Raw genomic sequence first — 23,879 nt, 5'->3', positions numbered from 1 at the left:
CTGGTGGGGAAACACAGGGCCTGATGAGGAGCAGGAACACATGACCATCGCTGGTGGGGAAATATAGGGCCTGATGCAGAGTGGGAACACATGACCATCGCTGGTGGGGAAACACAGGCCTGATGCAGAGCGGGAACACATGACCATCGCTGGCGGGGAAACACAGGGCCTGATGAGGAGCAGGAACACATGACCATCGCTGGTGGGGAAATATAGGGCCTGATGCAGAGTGGGAACACATGACCATCGCTGGTGGGGAAACACAGGCCTGATGCAGAGCGGGAACACATGACCATCGCTGGCGGGGAAACACAGGGCCTGATGCAGAGCGGGAACACATGACCATCGCTGGTGGGGAAACATAGGCCTGATGCAGAGCGGGAACACATGACCATCGCTGGTGGGGAAACACAGGGCCTGATGCAGAGCGGGAACACATGACCATCGCTGGTGGGGAAACAGAGGGCCTGATGCAGAGCGGGAACACATGACCATCGCTGGTGGGGAAACACAGGCCTGATGCAGAGCGGGAACACATGACCATCGCTGGTGGGGAAACACAGGGCCTGATGCAGAGCGGGAACACATGACCATCGCTGGTGGGGAAACACAGGCCTGATGCAGAGCGGGAACACATGACCATCGCTGGTGGGGAAACACAGGCCTGATGCAGAGCGGGAACACATGACCATCGCTGGTGGGGAAACACAGGCCTGATGCAGAGCGGGAACACATGACCATCGCTGGTGGGGAAACACAGGCCTGATGCAGAGCGGGAACACATGACCATCGCTGGTGGGGAAACACAGGGCCTGATGCAGAGCGGGAACACATGACCATCGCTGGTGGGGAAACATAGGGCCTGATGCAGAGCGGGAACACATGACCATCGCTGGTGGGGAAACATAGGGCCTGATGCAGAGCGGGAACACATGACCATCGCTGGTGGGGAAACACAGGCCTGATGCAGAGCGGGAACACATGACCATCGCTGGTGGGGAAACACAGGGCCTGATGCAGAGCGGGAACACATGACCATCGCTGGTGGGGAAACACAGGGCCTGATGCAGAGCGGGAACACATGACCATCGCTGGTGGGGAAACACAGGACCTGATGCAGAGCGGGAACGCATGACCATCGCTGGTGGGGAAACACAGGGCCTGATGCAGAGCGGGAACACATGACCATCGCTGGTGGGGAAACACAGGCCTGATGCAGAGCGGGAACACATGACCGTCGCTGGTGGGGAAACACAGGCCTGATGCAGAGCGGGATCACATGACCATCGCTGGCGGGGAAACATAGGGCCTGATGCAGAGCGGGAACACATGACCATCGCTGGTGGGGAAACACAGGGCCTGATGCAGAGCGGGAACACATGACCATTGCTGGTGGGGAAACATAGGGCTGATGCAGAGCGGGAACACATGACCATCGCTGGTGGGGAAACACAGGGCCTGATGCAGAGCGGGAACACATGACCATCGCTGGTGGGGAAACATAGGGCCTGATGCAGAGCGGGAACACATGACCATCGCTGGTGGGGAAACACAGGGCCTGATGCAGAGCGGGAACACATGACCATCGCTGGTGGGGAAACATAGGCCTGATGCAGAGCGGGAACACATGACCATCGCTGGTGGGGAAACACAGGGCCTGATGCAGAGCGGGAACACATGACCATCGCTGGTGGGGAAACACAGGGCTTGATGCAGAGCGGGAACACATGACCATCGCTGGTGGGGAAACACAGGGCCTGATGCAGAGCGGGAACACATGACCATCGCTGGTGGGGAAACACAGGCCTGATGCAGAGCGGGAACACATGATAATCGCTGGTGGGGAAACACAGGGCCTGATGCAGAGCGGGAACACATGACCATCGCTGGTGGGGAAACACAGGGCCTGATGCAGAGCGGGAACACATGACCATCGCTGGTGGGGAAACACAGGGCCTGATGCAGAGCGGGAACACATGACCATCGCTGGTGGGGAAACACAGGACCTGATGCAGAGCGGGAACGCATGACCATCGCTGGTGGGGAAACACAGGGCCTGATGCAGAGCGGGAACACATGACCATCGCTGGTGGGGAAACACAGGCCTGATGCAGAGCGGGAACACATGACCGTCGCTGGTGGGGAAACACAGGCCTGATGCAGAGCGGGATCACATGACCATCGCTGGCGGGGAAACATAGGGCCTGATGCAGAGCGGGAACACATGACCATCGCTGGTGGGGAAACACAGGGCCTGATGCAGAGCGGGAACACATGACCATTGCTGGTGGGGAAACATAGGGCTGATGCAGAGCGGGAACACATGACCATCGCTGGTGGGGAAACACAGGGCCTGATGCAGAGCGGGAACACATGACCATCGCTGGTGGGGAAACATAGGGCCTGATGCAGAGCGGGAACACATGACCATCGCTGGTGGGGAAACACAGGGCCTGATGCAGAGCGGGAACACATGACCATCGCTGGTGGGGAAACATAGGCCTGATGCAGAGCGGGAACACATGACCATCGCTGGTGGGGAAACACAGGGCCTGATGCAGAGCGGGAACACATGACCATCGCTGGTGGGGAAACACAGGGCTTGATGCAGAGCGGGAACACATGACCATCGCTGGTGGGGAAACACAGGGCCTGATGCAGAGCGGGAACACATGACCATCGCTGGTGGGGAAACACAGGCCTGATGCAGAGCGGGAACACATGATAATCGCTGGTGGGGAAACACAGGGCCTGATGCAGAGCGGGAACACATGACCATCGCTGGTGGGGAAACACAGGGCCTGATGCAGGGCGGGAACACATGACCATCGCTGGTGGGGAAACACAGGGCCTGATGCAGAGCGGGAACACATGACCATCGCTGGTGGGGAAACACAGGGCCTGATGAGGAGCAGGAACACATGACCATCGCTGGTGGGGAAATATAGGGCCTGATGCAGAGTGGGAACACATGACCATCGCTGGTGGGGAAACACAGGCCTGATGCAGAGCGGGAACACATGACCATCGCTGGCGGGGAAACACAGGGCCTGATGCAGAGCGGGAACACATGACCATCGCTGGTGGGGAAACATAGGCCTGATGCAGAGCGGGAACACATGACCATCACTGGTGGGGAAACACAGGGCCTGATGCAGAGCGGGAACACATGACCATCGCTGGTGGGGAAACAGAGGGCCTGATGCAGAGCGGGAACACATGACCATCGCTGGTGGGGAAACACAGGCCTGATGCAGAGCGGGAACACATGACCATCGCTGGTGGGGAAACACAGGGCCTGATGCAGAGCGGGAACACATGACCATCGCTGGTGGGGAAACACAGGCCTGATGCAGAGCGGGAACACATGACCATCGCTGGTGGGGAAACACAGGCCTGATGCAGAGCGGGAACACATGACCATCGCTGGTGGGGAAACACAGGCCTGATGCAGAGCGGGAACACATGACCATCGCTGGTGGGGAAACACAGGCCTGATGCAGAGCGGGAACACATGACCATCGCTGGTGGGGAAACACAGGGCCTGATGCAGAGCGGGAACACATGACCATCGCTGGTGGGGAAACATAGGGCCTGATGCAGAGCGGGAACACATGACCATCGCTGGTGGGGAAACATAGGGCCTGATGCAGAGCGGGAACACATGACCATCGCTGGTGGGGAAACACAGGCCTGATGCAGAGCGGGAACACATGACCATCGCTGGTGGGGAAACACAGGGCCTGATGCAGAGCGGGAACACATGACCATCGCTGGTGGGGAAACACAGGGCCTGATGCAGAGCGGGAACACATGACCATCGCTGGTGGGGAAACACAGGACCTGTTGCAGAGCGGGAACGCATGACCATCGCTGGTGGGGAAACACAGGGCCTGATGCAGAGCGGGAACACATGACCACCGCTGGTGGGGAAACACAGGCCTGATGCAGAGCGGGAACACATGACCGTCGCTGGTGGGGAAACACAGGCCTGATGCAGAGCGGGATCACATGACCATCGCTGGCGGGGAAACATAGGGCCTGATGCAGAGCGGGAACACATGACCATCGCTGGTGGGGAAACACAGGGCCTGATGCAGAGCGGGAATACATGACCATCGCTGGTGGGGAAACATAGGGCTGATGCAGAGCGGGAACACATGACCATCGCTGGTGGGGAAACACAGGGCCTGATGCAGAGCGGGAACACATGACCATCGCTGGTGGGGAAACATAGTGCCTGATGCAGAGCGGGAACACATGACCATCGCTGGTGGGGAAACACAGGGCCTGATGCAGAGCGGGAACACATGACTATCGCTGGTGGGGAAACATAGGCCTGATGCAGAGCGGGAACACATGACCATCGCTGGTGGGGAAACACAGGGCCTGATGCAGAGCGGGAACACATGACCATCGCTGGTGGGGAAACACAGGGCCTGATGCAGAGCGGGAACGCATGACCATCGCTGGTGGGGAAACACAGGGCCTGATGCAGAGCGGGAACACATGACCATCGCTGGTGGGGAAACACAGGCCTGATGCAGAGCGGGAACACATGACCGTCGCTGGTGGGGAAACACAGGCCTGATGCAGAGCGGGATCACATGACCATCGCTGGTGGGGAAACATAGGGCCTGATGCAGAGCGGGAACACATGACCATCGCTGGTGGGGAAACACAGGGCCTGATGCAGAGCGGGAACACATGACCATCGCTGGTGGGGAAACATAGGCCTGATGCAGAGCGGGAACACATGACCATCGCTGGTGGGGAAACACAGGGCCTGATGCAGAGCGGGATCACATGACCATCGCTGGTGGGGAAACACAGGGCCTGATGCAGAGCGGGAACACATGACCATCGCTGGTGGGGAAACACAGGGCCTGATGCAGAGCGGGAACACATGACCATCGCTGGTGGGGAAACACAGGCCTGATGCAGAGCGGGAACACATGACCGTCGCTGGTGGGGAAACACAGGCCTGATGCAGAGCGGGAACACATGACCATCGCTGGTGGGGAAACATAGGCCTGATGCAGAGCGGGAACACATGACCATCGCTGGTGGGGAAACACAGGCCTGATGCAGAGCGGGAACACATGACCATCGCTGGTGGGGAAACATAGGCCTGATGCAGAGCGGGAACACATGACCATCGCTGGTGGGGAAACACAGGGCCTGATGCAGAGCGGGAACACATGACCATCGCTGGTGGGGAAACACAAGCCTGATGCAGAGCGGGAACACATGACCATCGCTGGTGGGGAAACACAAGCCTGATGCAGAGCGGGAACACATGACCATCGCTGGTGGGGAAACACAGGGCCTGATGCAGAGCGGGATGGAAATGCCTTTGCAGCTAGCAGTTAGTATACAGCAGCTGTGCGGCGTCTCTGAGCGGCCCTATGGAGGCACAACGTGGACGATGGAGGTAAGATGGAGGAGCCATGTTTCTGCGTACAGGATCGCAGTCACAGGCCGCCACTCGCCCCCACTCCCCTCTTACCTCCCATAAACCATCCCTGACGCTCACTCACATTGCCAATAACTCCTCCCTGCAACACAGGGTGAGTGACACTCAGGCTGTGACGGGATGATTACTGGGGTGGGTGAGACTCAGGCTGTGATGGGGTGATTACTGGGGTGAGTGATACTCAGGCTGTGATGGGGGTGATTACCGGGGTCAGTGACACTCAGGCTGTGACGGGGTGATTACCTGGGTGAGTGACACTCAGGCTGTGATGGGGTGATTACTGGGGTGAGTGACACTCAGGCTGTGATGGGGTGATTACCAGGGTGAGTGACACTCAGGCTGTGATGGGGTGATTACTGGGGTGAGTGATACTCAGGCTGTGATAGGGTGATTACTGGGGTGAGTGATACTCAGGCTGTGACGGGGTGATTACTGGGGTGAGTGAGAGTCAGGTGTGACAGGGATGATTCCCAGGGTGAATGAGACTCAGACTGTGATGGGGTGATTACCAGGGTGAGTGACACTCAGACTGTGATGGGGGTGAAAAATAAAATGTCCAAAATGACGACATTCGTGTCAAATCCATCATTTTTGGGGGGCCCTAAGTTGATCGCAAGTTGAAAATTGATATGTTCCTTAGACGGGTGTCGTACGGTATGCCGGCGCTCGGGCTCCCGGCAACCAGCATACCGGCGCCGGGAGCACGACCGCCGGGCATACCGACAGCGTGGCGAGCGCAAAGGAGCCCCTTGCGGGCTCGCTGCACTCGCCACGCTGCGGGCACGGTGGCGCGCTACGCGCGCCACGCTATTTTATTCTCCCTCCAGGGGGGTCGTGGACCCCCACGAGGGAGAATAGCTGTCGGTATGCCGGGTGTCGGGATTCCGGCGCCGGTATACTGTGCGCCGGGATCCCAACATTCGGCATACTGAAGACCACCCCCTTAGACTGTCCGTTATCATATAGGCTATGGATCGTCACGCCAATTCTTATAGGGGTTGGGTAGTAAACTTAAACTTGAAGATGGGCGTAATGAAAATAGTCATATTGCGTTAACATTTCCACGCGGCACATGTAAATGTGGCAGCTCTCACTCACTAACTAACTCACTCACCATCCACTCACTCACTCACTCACTCACTCACTCAATCACTCACACCCTCACTCACCCACTCACTCACTCATACACTCACTCACTCACACCCACACTCACTCACTCACTCATCACTAATTCTCACTCACTCAATCACTCACACCCTCACTCACCCACTCACTCACTCACACCCTCACTCACTCACTCACTCACACACTCACACACCCACCCACTCACTGACTCATCGCTAATTCTCTTACTTCCTGATACGTTAGGAAGATGAAATGTTACACAGATATTCTTCAGGTGGGAAATAGGAAAACTAAGTCATGAAATTTTAATAAATCTCCTCTACGGGGATAAAAAGGGGTTGACACAATGACATCATTACTGATGCGTGGCTTGCGTTGCGTGAATGATAACGCCCAAACGGACAAGATCACATCAACATTTAGATTGCACCTCCAGTGTGTAGAATGTAATAAACTACAAATATTGTCCTGTCACTTTTTACCGTATCTGCTACAGGTTCTCCTCGGGTAACGCCAAGAACCATGGATTAAGATTTACTTACATGAAGACATCTCAAATTTACATCTCTATACATTTACCAACCCGCGCAAATCAGAAACTGCCGCGCGAAGAACGGGTAAAACAGCTAGTTGAAAATAAAATGCAAGAATTCCTCTTGTAATAATATTATCCTAATGGCCGGGAATACGCTGATAATTGTGGGGTACATGGATTACCCTTATTTACAAATCTGAAGTGAATTTGTGAATTTCTGTATGCTATTCTGCCCCTGCTTACCCCTATACACAGTCTGATACTTTATGTCATACAATTATTTCCCTGTATGGCTGCTGCTAATGTCTGTGCTATGACATCATAATGGCCCTATGTGCTGTGACATCATAATGATCCTATGTGCTATGTCATCACATTGGTCCCACACGGTATGTTATAAGCCAGTGCAGCACAGTAGGGGCTTATTCTGTTGCCTGACCTCAGTAGAGCAGGAAGCGATTGCTGAAGCTCAATTACCGAGTAATTATCAGGTTCCAGTGTTGAGAAGCGCCCTTCGTGTAAGGATAGCTACTTATATACAGGTTTTTTTGGATCAGAAGTGAGGAGGCTTTAGACATGGGTGGAGCTTTGCCGATTAAGTTTCGCTGGCCGATCCTCCGGGATAAGGTAAGTGAGATGTTATTTTTATTTATTGTACTTTGCACAATTAGGGGTTTTCACGGTTCTCAAGAGGGGCGGGGCTCACATGAAAGTGGGCGTGTCTGGGCACAGAAGGTGGTGCTTTGTCCCAATTTAGTAGGCCTAAATGTCAGGAGGTGTCTGTGCCTACATCTGACTAAGCTAAGAGAGTATTATTATTTACAGCATTTCTGGTTCTCAGTAGGCGTTACATAGGAGCGGAAATGGCTGTACTAGCCAGAAACCTGTTAGTAGTTCAGGACTGGAGCTGAGAACCCTGGAATGAGGGGGTAGATCTGCTCCTATAGCCCTATATCTGTCATGTATTATATACAGATATGTGGCTACATTAGTGTGTAGCAGTTACACAATAGCTGTGTATGTAACTAGATAGTGAATTGTGTCTTTCTGTAACAGGTCTCCAGATACAACTTGGCTGACACAGTAACAGTCTCTCTGGTAAAGGGGGATGGACATCTTGGAATGAGGCTGATTCAGAATGATGAGAACTTCCTCGAGGTTTCCCACATAGTACAGAAAGGACCACTCTTCAATGTACTACATATAGGTAATATAATCCTTCATATATGTAACAGCACATTCAGTATTATCTAAATAAGAACATAAAGTATAAGTATTAGTACAAAGTAAGAGTAAAAAGGCACTTATATGACAATGGCAGTATATGGCATGCTGTAAGCTCTCACGTGCAGGGCCCTCTGTCCTCATGTGCTTCTCCTTCCCTTATACTGCCATCTACTCCCTACAGCGGCACATAACCCTCGGGTTCTGCCGCCCTGCTGCTTATTTGGCTATAATGACCGCTGATGCAGCAACGTGTATAATCCATGTCCTGCTATAGTCTGGCCTGTAAGTCGCTGCTTTCTTCTATTGTTTATACTGTTCCTGATTATATTTTATATTCAACTGTGTTATCATTTACAGGAGACGAAATAATAAAGTTCAACAACAAAAAAGTTCTGGGATGGACCGTGAAGGAATTCTGGGCTCTTGAGGGGAACACCAAGCCTGGAGATAAGATCAAGATATTAGTGTACCGCGGTCGCCCAGAAGGTTCAACTTTACGAGAAGATGATTCGTCAGAGGAAGGGTGAGTTCCATATAAGCGCTATCTATATATGACCAATGCATACTGTAACAATACACAGCCATAATGTTATATACTAGAATGGTTCCTATCTTATTATCATTACTGCGTGTGCACATTTAGGACTCAGCCATGTGTATATGATAACGCTGCCACATCAGGTGGAACATAATAAGTAGAAAATAGCGCTAATGCAGGTGACAGCCTGATGTAGAGTAGGCCGCCCAAACATCAGACACCTTGATGAGAATAAATCAGAAATATATATTGTGTGGCGTAACCCGTGGGCGAGGCAGTATTGCCACGTGGTATCCTCCTACATCCATAAGGAATATTCTTCCGTCTGTCGGGAAGAGGTCCTATTATACAAAAAGGAATAAAACGCTGATAGAACGATGAGGACTTGCTCCTAGCGGGGAGGACAGAAGGAAGAAGATTCCTCATAGAGTTACAGTAATAATACAGTGGTAATCAAGAGACTTGGTGACTATTTACTTCATGTAAACCATTAGTATACGCCCAAGGGAATACATGGGCGGCATACAAAGGCACGGCTCAGCGCACTACGTTGCACATGTACCTAGGCATGGAGCATCTCTTCGCACCCATGCCGCACGCTGGATGAGCATGGCTACATCTGTAACTTAAGCTTGCACGCCCCTGAACCAGGTACATATGACTTGCATATTTGCCATCTTCCGCCACTGGAATATTCCAGGAGGGGACATGCAGCGGGTCACTGAGGGGGCGTGGCTGGACCCACCCCCTCACAACATAACGCTGTAAATTACAGGTGTCGGGAGGGGACAGGGCCAAGATGATGCGATTCTCTGAGAATCAGGTCATCGTGTCACCCATTTCTCCTACTTCAGTAGGGAGTCCGCTGGACTTCCTAAATAAATGTGGATGTTCCAGAAGAGTAGGCGAGGGCAGCTTAATCGTATGTGGGGAAAAGGTGCTAATTGTTCAACTAGCGAGCACAGCACTAATGAGCAAATGATTAACTCACTCTTTATGTTTTACAGACCAGCACCAGCAGTTCAGCACGCCGCATCTAGCAGAGGACCAGCAGATAATGCCACACCTGCTGTATCACCAGTTCCTCATCATGCCGCATCTGCAATATTACCAACATCAGCAGTTCAGCGTGCCGCATCTGCCATATTATCAGCAGTTCAGAGATCCGCATCTGCCATAGTCCCATCACCAGTTCCTCAGAATGGAGCATCTGTCGTAGATCCGGCGGAGAATCAGAATGGCGCATCTGTCGTAGATCCGGCAGAGAATCAGTGTGGCGCATCTGCCGTAGATCCGGAAGAGTATCAGAATGGCGCATCTGCCGTAGATCCGGAAGAGAATGAGAATGGCGCATCGGCCGTAGATCCGGAAGAGTATCTGAGTGGCGCATCTGCCAGTAAGCGTAGTGTTATCATCTCACACGCAGATAGGGTTGAAATATCACACGCAGCGCATGTTATAATCTCGCACGCAGCTCGTGTAGAAATCCTACATGCAGATAGTATTGAGATCGCCCACGCAGATCACGTTGTTCTCCCACAGAGAGCCAGAGGAAAAAAGGTCAAGAAGATCAGTTGGATGGGCAGATTTGTTAAATTCGTGGATGAAGCGATCGCAGATTTGAGTGACTGCTGCAGCGCACCAGGATTACTGTGGTGCCTGTTGTAAAGCTGAATGCAGCACAGCGTAAGTGTCATGGCTCCTGGCACCGCTGCCAGCCACTTACCTCTCCGTGGCTGAGGAGGTCTCCAGAGCTCTGATGACCTCCTGCTGCTTCCATTCCAATAAACTACTTCAACATAGCCGTTCCATCCCGCTATACCAGAATAGCCAGTTCCAGCCCGGTGACTAGCCGATCCCAGACTGGCCTATCAGCCTAGCCAATAACAGCACGGCATAGGTTTCCCAGAGGTTTCCCCCACAGGGGGTTTTACTCTGAGGATGACTCTTCGTGAGTCACGAGACTTAAATTACCAAAAGATCCAAGTTGTAAATAAAATCTCTGATCCCTTTTCCCTCTACATCCGTCTCCTTGTCTTTATTTGAGTTGAAGTTCATGGGGTGGTGTAATTTGGGCTGAGAAGAGAGGGGGGCATCAGCCATAAGACAGCGTATAGATCCTGTGGGGGGGAATATAAATGTTATCGCACCCCCAATAAGATGGGAGATCGAGGGGCGAGATTCAAATGCCCCAGTTATCGCTCTGATCGCGCCCATTACACTCGGGTTTAGGCGCACAAAGCACCTAAACCCGATGAAAATAATGGGTGCAAGCATGAAAAGACTTGTTTGGGTGCCCAAACGGGTATCTTTGCGTATTTCAACTCGCTACCCCTGGGCAGAGCTGGCCCTAGGCATAGGCAAACTAGGCAAATGCCTAGGGCATTTGGTATACCCATGAGCACAAGCAGCTTCTGCTGATTAAAATGATATGCAGCATGCCTATATTCTGTGTGTGACTGCGGCTGTATCTGCATATGTAATGCTACATTACAGTGCATTCCTGGAAATCACTGTAACGTAGCATTTTGTATGCAGATACAGCCACAGTCGCAAACAGAATATAGGCATGCTGCATATCATTTTAATCAGCAGAAGCTGTTAGAAGCTGCTAGTGCATCCTAGCCACAAAATATTGCAAATAAGATGCATTTTTGTCAAAAAGGCACCCGACGTTAGCAGAGCTGCCAGCTGACTCACGCCAGGTATCTCCTGCTGCATGGCGTATTGAGGCAAGATGTATGAAGACTCATCTGTATCCATGCATAGGCAGAGGTCACAGTGTTAGCGGCCATGTGAGTGTTTTCTGCGGGTGCGTTGGTTGTGCAGTAGTGTTCGGCATATGTGTAAAGGGCATTATGTGTATAAGGGCATTAATAAAGGCTGGCATGATGTGCAAGACTCATTATGTTTATAAGGACATTAATAATGTGTGGCATATGTGTAAGGGGCATTACTGTGTGGTATTATGTTTATAAATGCATTATTAATGTGTGGCATTATGTGTATAAGGTGCTCTACTGTGTGGCGTAACGTATAGAAAGGGCACTACTGTGTGGTGTAATGTGAATAAAGAGCAATATGGTGTGGTGTAATGTGAATAAGTAGCAATTCAGTGTGATGTAATGTGAATAAGGGGCACTACTGTGAGGAATAACGTATATAAGGTAAAGTGGTACTACTGTGTGATGTAACGTGAATAAGAGACACTATCGCATGATAACATGTGAATAAAGTTGTACTACTGTGTGGGGTAATTTGAATTGGGGTGCTATTGTGTGGCCATGCCCCTTCCCAGCAAGAACACGTAGCTTTTTGAGCTGTGCGCCAAATGTGCGCACTGTTCCTATTTAAAATATAAGGGTTAGGAACACCAAAAATAAGAATTTACTTACCGATAATTCTATTTCTCGTAGTCCGTAGTGGATGCTGGGGACTCCGTAAGGACCATGGGGAATAGCGGCTCCGCAGGAGACTGGGCACATCTAAAGAAAGCTTTAGGACTATCTGGTGTGCACTGGCTCCTCCCCCTATGACCCTCCTCCAAGCCTCAGTAAGGATACTGTGCCCGGACGAGCGTACACAATAAGGAAGGATTTTGAATCCCGGGTAAGACTCATACCAGCCACACCAATCACACCGTACAACTTGTGATCTGAACCCAGTTAACAGCATGATAACAGAGGAGCCTCTAGAAAAGATGGCTCACTACAGCAATAACCCGATTTTTTTGGTAACAATAACTATGTACCAGTATTGCAGACAATCCGCACTTGGGATGGGCGCCCAGCATCCACTACGGACTACGAGAAATAGAATTATCGGTAAGTAAATTCTTATTTTCTCTAACGTCCTAAGTGGATGCTGGGGACTCCGTAAGGACCATGGGGATTATACCAAAGCTCCCAAACGGGCGGGAGAGTGCGGATGACTCTGCAGCACCAATTGAGAGAACTCCAGGTCCTCCTCAGCCAGGGTATCAATTTTGTAGAATTTTACAAACGTATTTGCTCCTGACCAAGTAGCTGCTCGGCAAAGTTGTAAAGCCGAGACCCCTCGGGCAGCCGCCAAAGATGAGCCCACCTTCCTTGTGGAGTGGGCATTAACAGATTTTTGGCTGTGGCAGGCCTGCCACAGAATGTGCAAGCTGAATTGTACTACAAATCCAACGAGCAATAGTCTGCTTAGAAGCAGGAGCACCCAGCTTGTTGGGTGCATACAGGATAAACAGCGAGTCAGATTTTCTGACTCCAGCCGTCCTGGAAACATATATTTTCAGGGCCCTGACAACGTCTAGCAACTTGGAGTCCTCCAAGTCCCTAGTAGCCGCAGGCACCACAATAGGTTGGTTCAGGTGAAACGCTGAAACCACCTTAGGGAGAAACTGAGGACGAGTCCTCAATTCCGCCCTGTCCGAATGGAAAATCAGATAAGGGCTTTTACAGGATAAAGCCGCCAATTCTGACACGCGCCTGGCCCAGGCCAGGGCCAACAGCATGACCACTTTCCATGTGAGATATTTTAACTCCACAGATTTAAGTGGTTCAAAACAATGTGACTTTTGGAACCCAAAAAACTACATTGAGATCCCAAAGTGCCACTGGAGGCACAAAAGGAGGCTGTATATGCAGTACCCCTTTTACAAACGTCTGAACTTCAGGGACTGAAGCTAGTTCTTTTTGGAAGAAAATTGACAGGGCCGAAATTTGAACCTTAATGGACCCCAATTTCAGGCCCATAGACACTCCTGTTTGCAGGAAATGTAGGAATCGACCCAGTTGAATTTCCTCCGTCGGGCCTTACTGGCCTCGCACCACGCAACATATTTTCGCCAAATGCAGTGAAAATGTTTTGCGGTTACATCCTTCCTGGCTTTGATCAGGATAGGGATGACTTCATCCGGAATGCCTTTTTTCCTTCAGGATCCGGCGTTCAACCGCCATGCCGTCAAACGCAGCCGCGGTAAGTCTTGGAACAGACAGGGTCCTTGTTGAAGCAGGTCCCTTCTTAGAGGTAGAGGCCACGGATCCTCCGTGAGCATCTCTTGAAGTTCCGGTTACCAAGTCCTTCTTGGCCAATCCGGAGCCACGAATATAGTGCTTACTCCTCTCCATCTTATCAATCTCAGTACCTTGGGTATGAGAGGCAGAGGAGGGAACACATACACTGACTGGTACACCCACGGTGTTACCAGAGCGTCTACAGCTATTGCCTGAGGGTCCCTTGACCTGGCGCAATACCTGTCGAGTTTTTCCCAACGGTTTATAATCATGTGGAAGACTTCTGGGTGAAGTCCCCACTCTCCCGGGTGGAGGTCGTGCTGAGGAAGTCTGCTTCCCAGTTGTCCACTCCCGGAATGAATACTGCTGACAGTGCTATCACATGATTTTCCGCCCAGCGAAGAATCCTTGCAGCTTCTGCCATTGCCCTCCTGCTTCTTGTGCCACCCTGTCTGTTTACGTGGGTGACTGCCGTGATGTTGTCCGACTGGATCAACACCGGCTGACCTTGAAGCAGAGGTCTTGCTAAGCTTAGAGCATTGTAAATGGCCCTTAGCTTCAGGATATTTATGTGAAGTGATGTCTCCAGGCTTGACCATAAGCCCTGGATATTCCTTCCCTGTGTGACTGCTCCCCAGCCTCGCAGGCTGGCATCCGTGGTCACCAGGACCCAGTCCTGAATGCCGAATCTGCGGCCCTCTAGAAGATGAGCACTCTGCAACCACCACAGGAGGGACACCCTTGTCCTTGGTGACAGGGTTATCCGCTGATGCATCTGAAGATGCGACCCGGACCATTTGTCCAGCAGGTCCCACTGGAAAGTTCTTGCGTGGAATCTGCCGAATGGGATTGCTTCGTAGGAAGCCACCATTTTACCCAGAACCCTTGTGCATTGATGCACTGAGACTTGGCTCGGTTTTAGGAGGTTCCTGACTAGCTCGGATAACTCCCTGTCTTTCCCCTCCGGGAGAAACACCTTTTTCTGGACTGTGTCCAGGATCATCCCTAGGAACAGAAGACAAGTCGTCGGAACCAGCTGCGATTTTGGAATATTGAGAATCCAATCGTGCTGCCGCAACACTACCTGAGATAGTGCTACACCGACCTCCAACTGTTCCCTGGATCTTACCCTTATCAGGGAATCGTCCAAGTAAGGGATAACTAAAATTCCCTTCCTTCGAAGGAATATCATCATTTCGGCCATTACCTTGGTAAAGACCCGGGGTGCCGTGGACCATCCATACGGCAGCGTCTGAACTGATAGTGACAGTTCTGTACCATAAACCTGAGGTACCCTTGGTGAGAAGGGTAAATGTTGACATGAAGGTAAGCATCCTTGATGTCCCGAGACATCATGTAGTCCCCTTCTTCCAGGTTCGCAATCACTGCTCTGAGTGACTCAATCTTGAATTTGAACCTCTGTATGTAAGTGTTCAAAGATTTTAGATTTAGAATCGGTCTCACCGAGCCGTCCGGCTTCGGTACCACAACAGTGTGGAATAATACCCCGTTCCCTGTTGCAGGAGGGGTACCTTGATTATCACCTGCTGGGAATACAGCTTGTGAATGGCTTCCAAAACTGTCTCCCTGTCAGAAGGAGACATCGGTAAAGCCGACTTTAGGAAAACGGCGAGGGGGAGACGTCTCGAATTCTAATTTGTACCCCTGAGATATCACCTGAAGGATCCAGGGGTCTACTTGCGAGTGAGCCCACTGCGCGCTGAAATTCATTGAGACGGGCCCCCCACCGTGCCTGATTCTGCTTGTAAAGCCCCAGCGTCATACTGAGGGCTTGGCAGAGGCGGGAGAGGGTTTCTGTTCCTGGGAACTGGCTGATTTCTGCAGCCTTTTTCCTCTCCCTCTGTCACGGGGCAGAAATGAGGAACATTTTGCCCGCTTGTCCACGAAAAGACTGCGCCTGATAATACGGCGTCTTCTCATGTTGAGAGGCGACCTGGGGTACAAACGTGGATTTCCCAGCTGTTGCCGTGGCCACCAGGTCTGAAAGACCGACCCCAAATAACTCCTCCCCTTATTAAGGCAATACTTCCAAATGCCGTTTGGAATACGCATCACCTGACCACTGACGTGTCCATATCCCTCTACTGGTAGAAATGGACAACGCACTTAGACTTGATGCCAGTCGGCAAATATTCCGCTGTGCATCACGCATATATAGAAATGCATCTTTTAAATGCTCTATAGGCAAAAATATACTGTCCCTATCTAGGGTATCAATATTTTCAGTCAGGGAATCCAACCACGCCAACCCAGCACTGCACATCCAGGCTGAGGCGATTGCTGGTCGCAGTATAACACCAGTATGTGTGTAAATACATTTTAGGATACCCTCCTGCTTTCTATCAGCAGGATCCTTAAGGGCGGCCATCTCAGGAGATGGTAGAACCCTTACAAGCGTGTGAGCGCTTTATCCACCCTAGGGGGTGTTTCCCAACGCACCCTAACCTCTGGCGGGAAAGGATATAATGCCAATAACATTTTAGAAATTATCAGTTGTTATCGGGGGAAAACCACGCATCATCACACACCTCATTTAATTTCTCAGATTCAGGAAAACTACAGGTAGTTTTTCCTCACCGAACATAATACCCCTTTTTGGTGGTACTCGTATTATCAGAAATGTGTAAAACATTTTTCATTGCCTCAATCATGTAACGTGTGGCCCTACTGGAAGTCACATTTGTCTCTTCACCGTCGACACTGGAGTCAGTATCCGTGTCGGCGTCTATATCTGCCATCTGAGGTAACGGGCGCTTTAGAGCCCCTGACGGCCTATGAGACGTCTGGACAGGCACAAGCTGAGTAGCCGGCTGTCTCATGTCAACCACTGTCTTTTATACAGAGCTGACACTGTCACGTAATTCCTTCCAACAGTTCATCCACTCAGGTGTCGACCCCCTAGGGGGTGACATCACTATTACAGGCAATCTGCTCCGTCTCCACATCATTTTTCTCCTCATACATGTCGACACAAACGTACCGACATACAGCAGACACACAGGGAATGCTCTGATAGAGGACAGGACCCCACTAGCCCTTTGGGGAGACAGAGGGAGAGTTTGCCAGCACACACCAAAGCGCTATATATATACAGGGATAACCTTATATAAGTGTTTTTCCCCTTATAGCTGCTGTATTGTTAATACTGCGCCTAATTAGTGCCCCCCTCTCTTTTTTAACCCTTTCTGTAGTGTAGTGACTGCAGGGGAGAGCCAGGGGAGCTTCCCTCCAACGGAGCTGTGAGGGAAAATGGCGCCAGTGTGCTGAGGAGATAGGCTCCGCCCCTTTTTCGCTGACTTTTCTCCTGCTTTTTTATGGATTCTGGCAGGGGTTAAAATTCATCCATACAGCCCTGGGGGCTATATGTGATGTATTTTCGCCAGCCAAGGTGTTTTTATTGCTGCTCAGGGCGCCCCCCCCTAGCGCCCTGCACCCTCAGTGACCGAAGTGTGAAGTGTGCTGAGGAGCAATGGCGCACAGCTGCAGTGCTGTGCGCTACCTTGGTGAAGACAGGATGTCTTCTGCCGCCGATTTTCCGGACCTCTTCTGTCTTCTGGCTCTGTAAGGGGGCCGGCGGCGCGGCTCTGGGACCCATCCATGGCTGGGCCTGTGATCGTCCCTCTGGAGCTAATGTCCAGTAGCCTAAGAAGCCCAATCCACTCTGCACGCAGGTGAGTTCGCTTCTTCTCCCCTTAGTCCCTCGATGCAGTGAGCCTGTTGCCAGCAGGTCTCACTGAAAATAAAAAACCTAAACTAAAACTTTCACTAAGAAGCTCAGGAGAGCCCCTAGTGTGCACCCTTCTCGTTCGGGCACAAAGATCTAACTGAGGCTTGGAGGAGGGTCATAGGGGGAGGAGCCAGTGCACACCAGATAGTCCTAAAGCTTTCTTTAGATGTGCCCAGTCTCCTGCGGAGCCGCTATTCCCCATGGTCCTTACGGAGTCCCCAGCATCCACTTAGGACGTTAGAGAAATGAGGATTGCTATAGGTGAGGGGAGATGGTGCTAGGAAAGGGGAGGCGGAATTAGCAGCGGTTCTAGGGGGCACCAGCCAAAATCTTGCCTAGGGCATCATATTGGTCAGGGCCGGCTCTGGTCTGAGATTTACAAAGAAAAGCAATTTTACATTTCACTGCATTCGTAATGTGCCAGATAAGTTTTTGAAGGGTTTTTGCTAATCCTGGAGCATTCAGAGGAAGAAGATAAAAAGAAGGGGAGAAAGGCATATCGGGGGTCATTCAGACCTGATCGCACGTTAGCTTTTTTTTGCAGCGCTGCGATCAGGTCAGAACTGCACATGCGTATGCACCGCAATGCGCAGGCGCGTCACACGGGTACAAAGCGGATCGTTGCCGTGCGATGGGTTTTACGAAGAATCCATGTGCATTCAAAGGTAAGTAATTTTAATATCGGCGCTTGATTTGTTACATAAGAAGTATATACATTCCTTCACTCCTTGGGGTAGATGTATTAACCTGGAGAAGGCATAAGGAAGTGATAAACCAGTGATATGTACAAGGCGATAAACCCACCAGCCAGTCGGCTCCATTATGTAAATTAACAGTTATGATCTGATTGGCTGCTGCCTTTATCACCTTGCACATATCACTGTTTTATCACTTCCTTATGCCTTCTCCACGTTAATACATCTACCCCCTTATGTCAAGGCGGTGAGAGGGGCCTTTTTCCTCCCTCCTTATGTTATTCTGTCAAAGCTCGTTCAGATGTGACTTCAACCACATTTGGTATGAAATAGAAAACACGAAAAAACGCATAGCATAGTACGTTTTTTAATGAACACAACACTTGTAAAACTCTAAAAACACTTGATCCCAGTTGGAATCCTAAATGACAAATCCCAAATAATTACCAGATGGTAATAAAGGTTACTAATCCGCTAGCCGGACCTCTTTTTAAATATCATGTGGGAAACAGTGTGGGACACTCATCACCTTGAAAGAGACCCCAGACAGGGGTTGAAACGCGTCGGTGGTGGTGCGGCAGCGGTGTCAGGGATTCGGCAATACCAGGAGGGAGCAGAGGTCCAGGTAGCGGATCCGGAATGCTGACTGGTGATATACCATCTTCTTTGCTTCTAAAGGACTGACTTTTGCAAGTTAATTCCTTTCTCTGGTAATTACAAGTGTTGTGTTTATTAAAAAACAAATGTGTAATAAATCAAGCGCCGATATTAAAGTTACTTATCTTTGAATGCACATGTATCCTTTTTTTTAGAGTTTTTGAGGAATACTCTTATTAGTAACTGTTTTCTGGCTGCTGATATTTGCGCATACAAGGGACCTACCTGTTATTGTAATTTACAAATAATCCATTCGCAAGGAGATTGACAGGAAGAAGGCGTTTGTGGGTGGCAACTGACCGTTTTCTGGGAGTGGTTGGAAAAACGCAGGCGTCTCCGAGCGTTTGCAGGGCGTTTGTGTCTGACGTCAATTCCGGGCCCGGACAGGCTGAAGTGATCGCAGCGGCTGAGTAAGTTCTGGGCAACTCAGAAACTGCACAAAGTTTTTTTGCACCGCTCGGCTGCACATGCGATCGCACATTTGCAAAGCGAAAATACACTCCCCGGTGGGCGGAGACTATCTGATCGCAGGACTGCAAAAAAATGCTAGCGAGCGATCAGGTCTGAATTAGGCCCATCTACAGCAGTAATGCGTGAAATAAGCCCCCGAATAGCTTTCCAGAGTGAGATTAGCTTGGGACATTCCCAGAATATATGGAGCAGGGTACCTTTCTGCCCAAAGCCTCTCCAGCACAAATCTGATGTGGAGAAGAAGATACGGTTTAAGCGTGTCGGAACTAAATACCAACGGACATATATTTTAAATGAGTTTTCCCTGTGTCTAATAGAAGTGGCCGAGGAGACTAAATTCTGTCTAATTTGACCCCAGGTTTCTTGGCCTAATTGTTCTCCTAATTCGCGTTCCCAAATTGCCTCATGAGGGGCTAATATAGGTAGATTATGTTTAAGCAAAAGTCAGTATATCGTAAATAAAAGGCCCTTAGAAGGAGAGCGGAGAAAGCACAAGGACTCTAGATGGGACCTAATTAGAGATCTATTCGATTGGAGAGAAGCTAAATGAAAACCACGTCATTGTAAGTACTGCAAGAAGCATTGTGAAGGGAGACCAAATCTATTCTGTAAATTCAGAGAAGACGAAAAGGTAAGCCGTAAGGCTGTCATTAATTAATAATAAACCTTTAACTAACCAAAGTTTAAAAGCATGTTTATTCATGCCCCCAGGGAAAGACGGATTATCCTATAAGGGTAGGAGAGCGGGGGGGGGGGGGGGCGACAAAAGAGAATGTTAGCCCCAGCACAGGTATTATAATTACAGAAATAAACAGCTTGTCTCTTTTATATACTTATGACTTAATCCCCTGCTGTATTGTTCTATGTATTGTACTGCAGCTGAGAACAATACATGAAGGGTTTATGTTAATAAACCATGTTGTGCCTAGGCGCAGCAAACTAGCCAAGATAACTGTGGTCCCATCTGTAGGTGAGTATGTTACTCAATAATCAGAGCATTCACAACGTAATCATCACAAGAGCACAATCTTTTAATAAATCTTTTTATTGCTGTGATAAGAAATTATAATCACCAGGCCTCAAACTCAATAATTAATAAATGGACCCCTTAGCACATCCATATGTACAGTCTATGGGGCATATTAAGCAATTATTGGGACTAGTTGGACCTGATGATTATACATTCTTATCGTCGCTCATCACGAGAAATCGAGGATTGCCATATTTACCAAAGAATAGATACAGGAATGGGGGCTCTGATAGGAGCACGCCCCTGTGATATGTACGATGTATAGCGATCGCTAATATTATCACTCTACTTCCAGGTTCGGGACCAAGCAGGGGCGTTTTAAGAGAGAAGGAGGCCCGTGTGCAGCCTTCTGCATCAGGGGCCCCCTCGTCTCTGACTGATGCACAGGATTTAATACTTACCTCTCCGGAGTCCCCCGGCGGTGCCATCCTTCTCCGCAGTGGCAATAGAGTCTGAGAACAGACTCTATTGCGCATGCGCAAACCTCCGGGAACACGGCGCAGCGGCCATTTTCCAGAAGATTTTGCTAATGCGCATGCGCGAAACTCCGTAAAAATGGCCGCTGTGCCATCTTTCCGGAGTTTCCAGCAGGCGCAATAGAGTTTGTTCCCCCTAGTGTTCAAACTCTATTGTGCTGCCAAAAAGGGATGGATCCGACGGGGGACATCAGAGAGGTAAGTATTAAGCAAATGGGTGCAGTGTGTGCGGGGTGGGCCCCCCTGGACCTGGGGGCCCTTGTGCCTCGCACACACTGCACCCATTATAGAAACACCAATGGGACCAAGGTCTCCTGACTGCTCCTGTGCGAGCGGCCATCGTTGGTGAGGCATCCTGCGGATCCGATATCTTATGTGTTCCTCTGTACATACATTCAGGGGATACTTAGGGGTCTATTCATGAAGCAGTAAAAAGAGTGGAGAAGCGAAGCTGTGGAGAAGTTGCCCATGGCAACCAATCAGCTGCTTCGTACAGTTGTATAGTATGCAAATTATAAATGTTACTTGAATGCTGATTGGTCGCCATGGACAACTTCTCCACTGGCTCACTTCTCCACACTTTTCACTGCTTCATGAATAGACTTCTTAGCCATTTTTAGTACCCCAAACACCTGGGTCTGGGGGAAATCCTGCAAATATTGGGGCAGATGTATTAACCTGGAGAAGGGATAAAGAAGTGATAAGTGCAAGGTGATAACGCACCAGCCAATTATTACGGATTTGAAAAATGACAGTTAGGAGCTGATTGGCTGCTGTTTATCACTTCTTCATCCCTTCTCCAGGCTACATCTCTTTACCAATGCAGCTACATTTACCCTTTTCACTGCACCTCTTTACCCTCTTCCCTGCCCCTCTTTACGCCCTTCCCTCCCTTATTTGGTGTATAGTAAAGGAACACTATCCAGTTCTCTCCACTCCACAGTAGAAGAGCTGGATCCTTGCACCAAATTACATGATGAAGAGCCTCCAAGACACCGGTAGGCTGTTCAAGTATCTGCACTGTGCATTCCCAGCCAATCAATGGCAGGGATTCGCCGCATCATATGATCTGGTCCTATGACATTGCAGCAGGGCTGGATAGCAACACAAGCTGGTGATGGGACCACCCAATGGGTGCAGGAGGGGGGGGGGGGGGGGTACAAGTCATGGGGCTGACTCATGGTCCCACGTGCACTGCACACCCTGCACCTGTGGTGGCCACACCACCGGGATTAAAGGCAAACTCTGGTTACAAGTCGGTTTAAATATTTGGTGAACAATTGCATTGCTGGGAAGAAGAGGAGATGAGGATGATGAAGAAGAGGACATGTGGTTGCTGGTATCTGAGGGTTCTATTCATAAAGCAGTTAAAAGAGTGGAGAAACAGACCAGTGGAGAAGTTGCCATCAGCAACCAATCAGCATCTCCCTTACATTTTATAGAATGTACTTGATAAAGGCTTCCTTCAAAGCTGATTGGTTGCTATGGGAAACTTCTCCACTGTTCCTTTTCTTCACTCTTTTCACTGCTTCATGAATAGACCCCTGAGTTATAATCTTTTTTTTTTTTTTTCTTTGTGGTGTATAATCATTTTCTAATATTTCAAAAGTGTTTATATATATTTTATGTTAGTTATTATAAAACCTGAGGCAAATGACGTTTGTGTTATTCTAGGACACTGATATGACGCACACGGCTGAATGTAAGAAGATGTGCCGTGGGACGGCCGCACGAGAGCAAAAACATTCTTCTGTGTGAGAAAAAAAATAATAGAAGGAAAATAAATGAGAGAGCCGCCCGGCACGGAGAGCAACCCTGCAAGGGAAAGAGCGGCCAATGTGAATAGGGAAGAGGCGAAGCCAAACATGGAAGGAAATGAAAATATAAATCAATATTAGTGTTTCAATATAAAAATAAAAATGATCCCACAATTGAGGATTGTACCCAGATGTGATTATTGGGACACTTTTTGTTTCCATCACTACCATCAGCATTTCCCCCAGCCCCATCCTGGGTGCAGGAGACTGAAATCGGACGGCTCTCTGTGTGCGCACAGCTCTGTCTACACGTCCATGTCTAATTTATTCCACGTGCCACTCGGTAACACATGTGCAGATGCCACCGAGATATGTGTGCCCAGTGGTGCAAGTAGAAAAAATGTCTTACGGGTACTGTGTGCGCGCGCAAAAAAATGGGTGTGGCCAAATGCCACATGGGGCGTGGCCAATGAAAATGGGGGCGTGATACACATATGGGGGGAGGGGCAGATACACGTATGACCCCAATAGTGCCAGATACACATTGCCCCACAGTGCCAGATATACATTGCCCCACAGTGCCAGATACACATTGCCCCACAGTGCCAGATACACATTGCCCCACAGTGCCAGATACACATTGCCTCACTGTGCCAGATACACATTGCCTCACTGTGCCAGATACACATTGCCTCACTGTGCCAGATACACATTGCCTCACTGTGCCAGATACACAAATGCCCCCAGAGTGCCAGATACACAAATACCCCCAGAGTGCCAGATATACATTGCCTCACAGTGCCAGATACACATTGGGGGTAATTCCAAGTTGATCGCAGCAGGATTTTTGATAGCAGTTGGGCAAAACCATGTGCACTGCAGGGGATGCAGATATAACATGTGCAGAGAGAGTTAGATTTGGGTGGGTTATTTTATTTCTGTGCAGGGTAAATACTGGCTGCTTTATTTTTACACTGCAAATTAGATTGCAGATTGAACACACCCCACCCAAATCTAACTCTCTCTGCACATGTTATATCTGCCTCCCCTGCAGTGCACATGGTTTTGCCCAATTGCTAACAAAAATCCTGCTGCGATCAACTTGGAATTACCCCCCATTGCCCCACAGTGCCAGATACACATT

The 23,879-nt window shown here is 50.0% G+C and overlaps 1 protein-coding gene and 1 long non-coding RNA gene across 3 annotated transcripts in view; both read left to right on the top strand.

The window, feature by feature from the left end:
* Positions 1–10,922, top strand: part of LOC134948219 (uncharacterized) — a 40,329-nt gene extending 29,407 nt beyond the window's left edge. Inside the window, exons 1-4 of one of the 2 annotated variants that reach the window (XM_063936072.1) lie at positions 7,074–7,763; positions 8,193–8,343; positions 8,721–8,886; positions 9,909–10,922. In XM_063936072.1, the coding sequence (XP_063792142.1) occupies positions 7,713–7,763; positions 8,193–8,343; positions 8,721–8,886; positions 9,909–10,569 (1,029 nt within the window). In that variant the 5' untranslated portion in view covers positions 7,074–7,712 and the 3' untranslated portion in view covers positions 10,570–10,922. Of the gene's footprint in view, positions 1–7,073; positions 7,764–8,192; positions 8,344–8,720; positions 8,887–9,908 lie in introns of those variants that run through there. The other variant, XM_063936071.1, reaches the window with a different exon arrangement.
* LOC134948221 (uncharacterized) overlaps positions 1–22,913 on the top strand; it is a 67,995-nt gene extending 45,082 nt beyond the window's left edge. Inside the window, exon 2 of the long non-coding RNA XR_010182934.1 lies at positions 22,653–22,913. This is a non-coding gene — a long non-coding RNA (uncharacterized LOC134948221). The remainder of the gene's footprint in view (positions 1–22,652) is intronic.
* Positions 22,914–23,879: the final 966 nt, after the last annotated feature.

The sequence above is a fragment of the Pseudophryne corroboree genome, chromosome 8 (assembly GCF_028390025.1).
Source record: "Pseudophryne corroboree isolate aPseCor3 chromosome 8, aPseCor3.hap2, whole genome shotgun sequence".
Taxonomy (NCBI): domain Eukaryota; kingdom Metazoa; phylum Chordata; class Amphibia; order Anura; family Myobatrachidae; genus Pseudophryne; species Pseudophryne corroboree.
The sequence above is the reverse complement of the archived record's forward strand: the minus strand, read 5'-3'. Positions and strand labels throughout refer to the sequence as shown.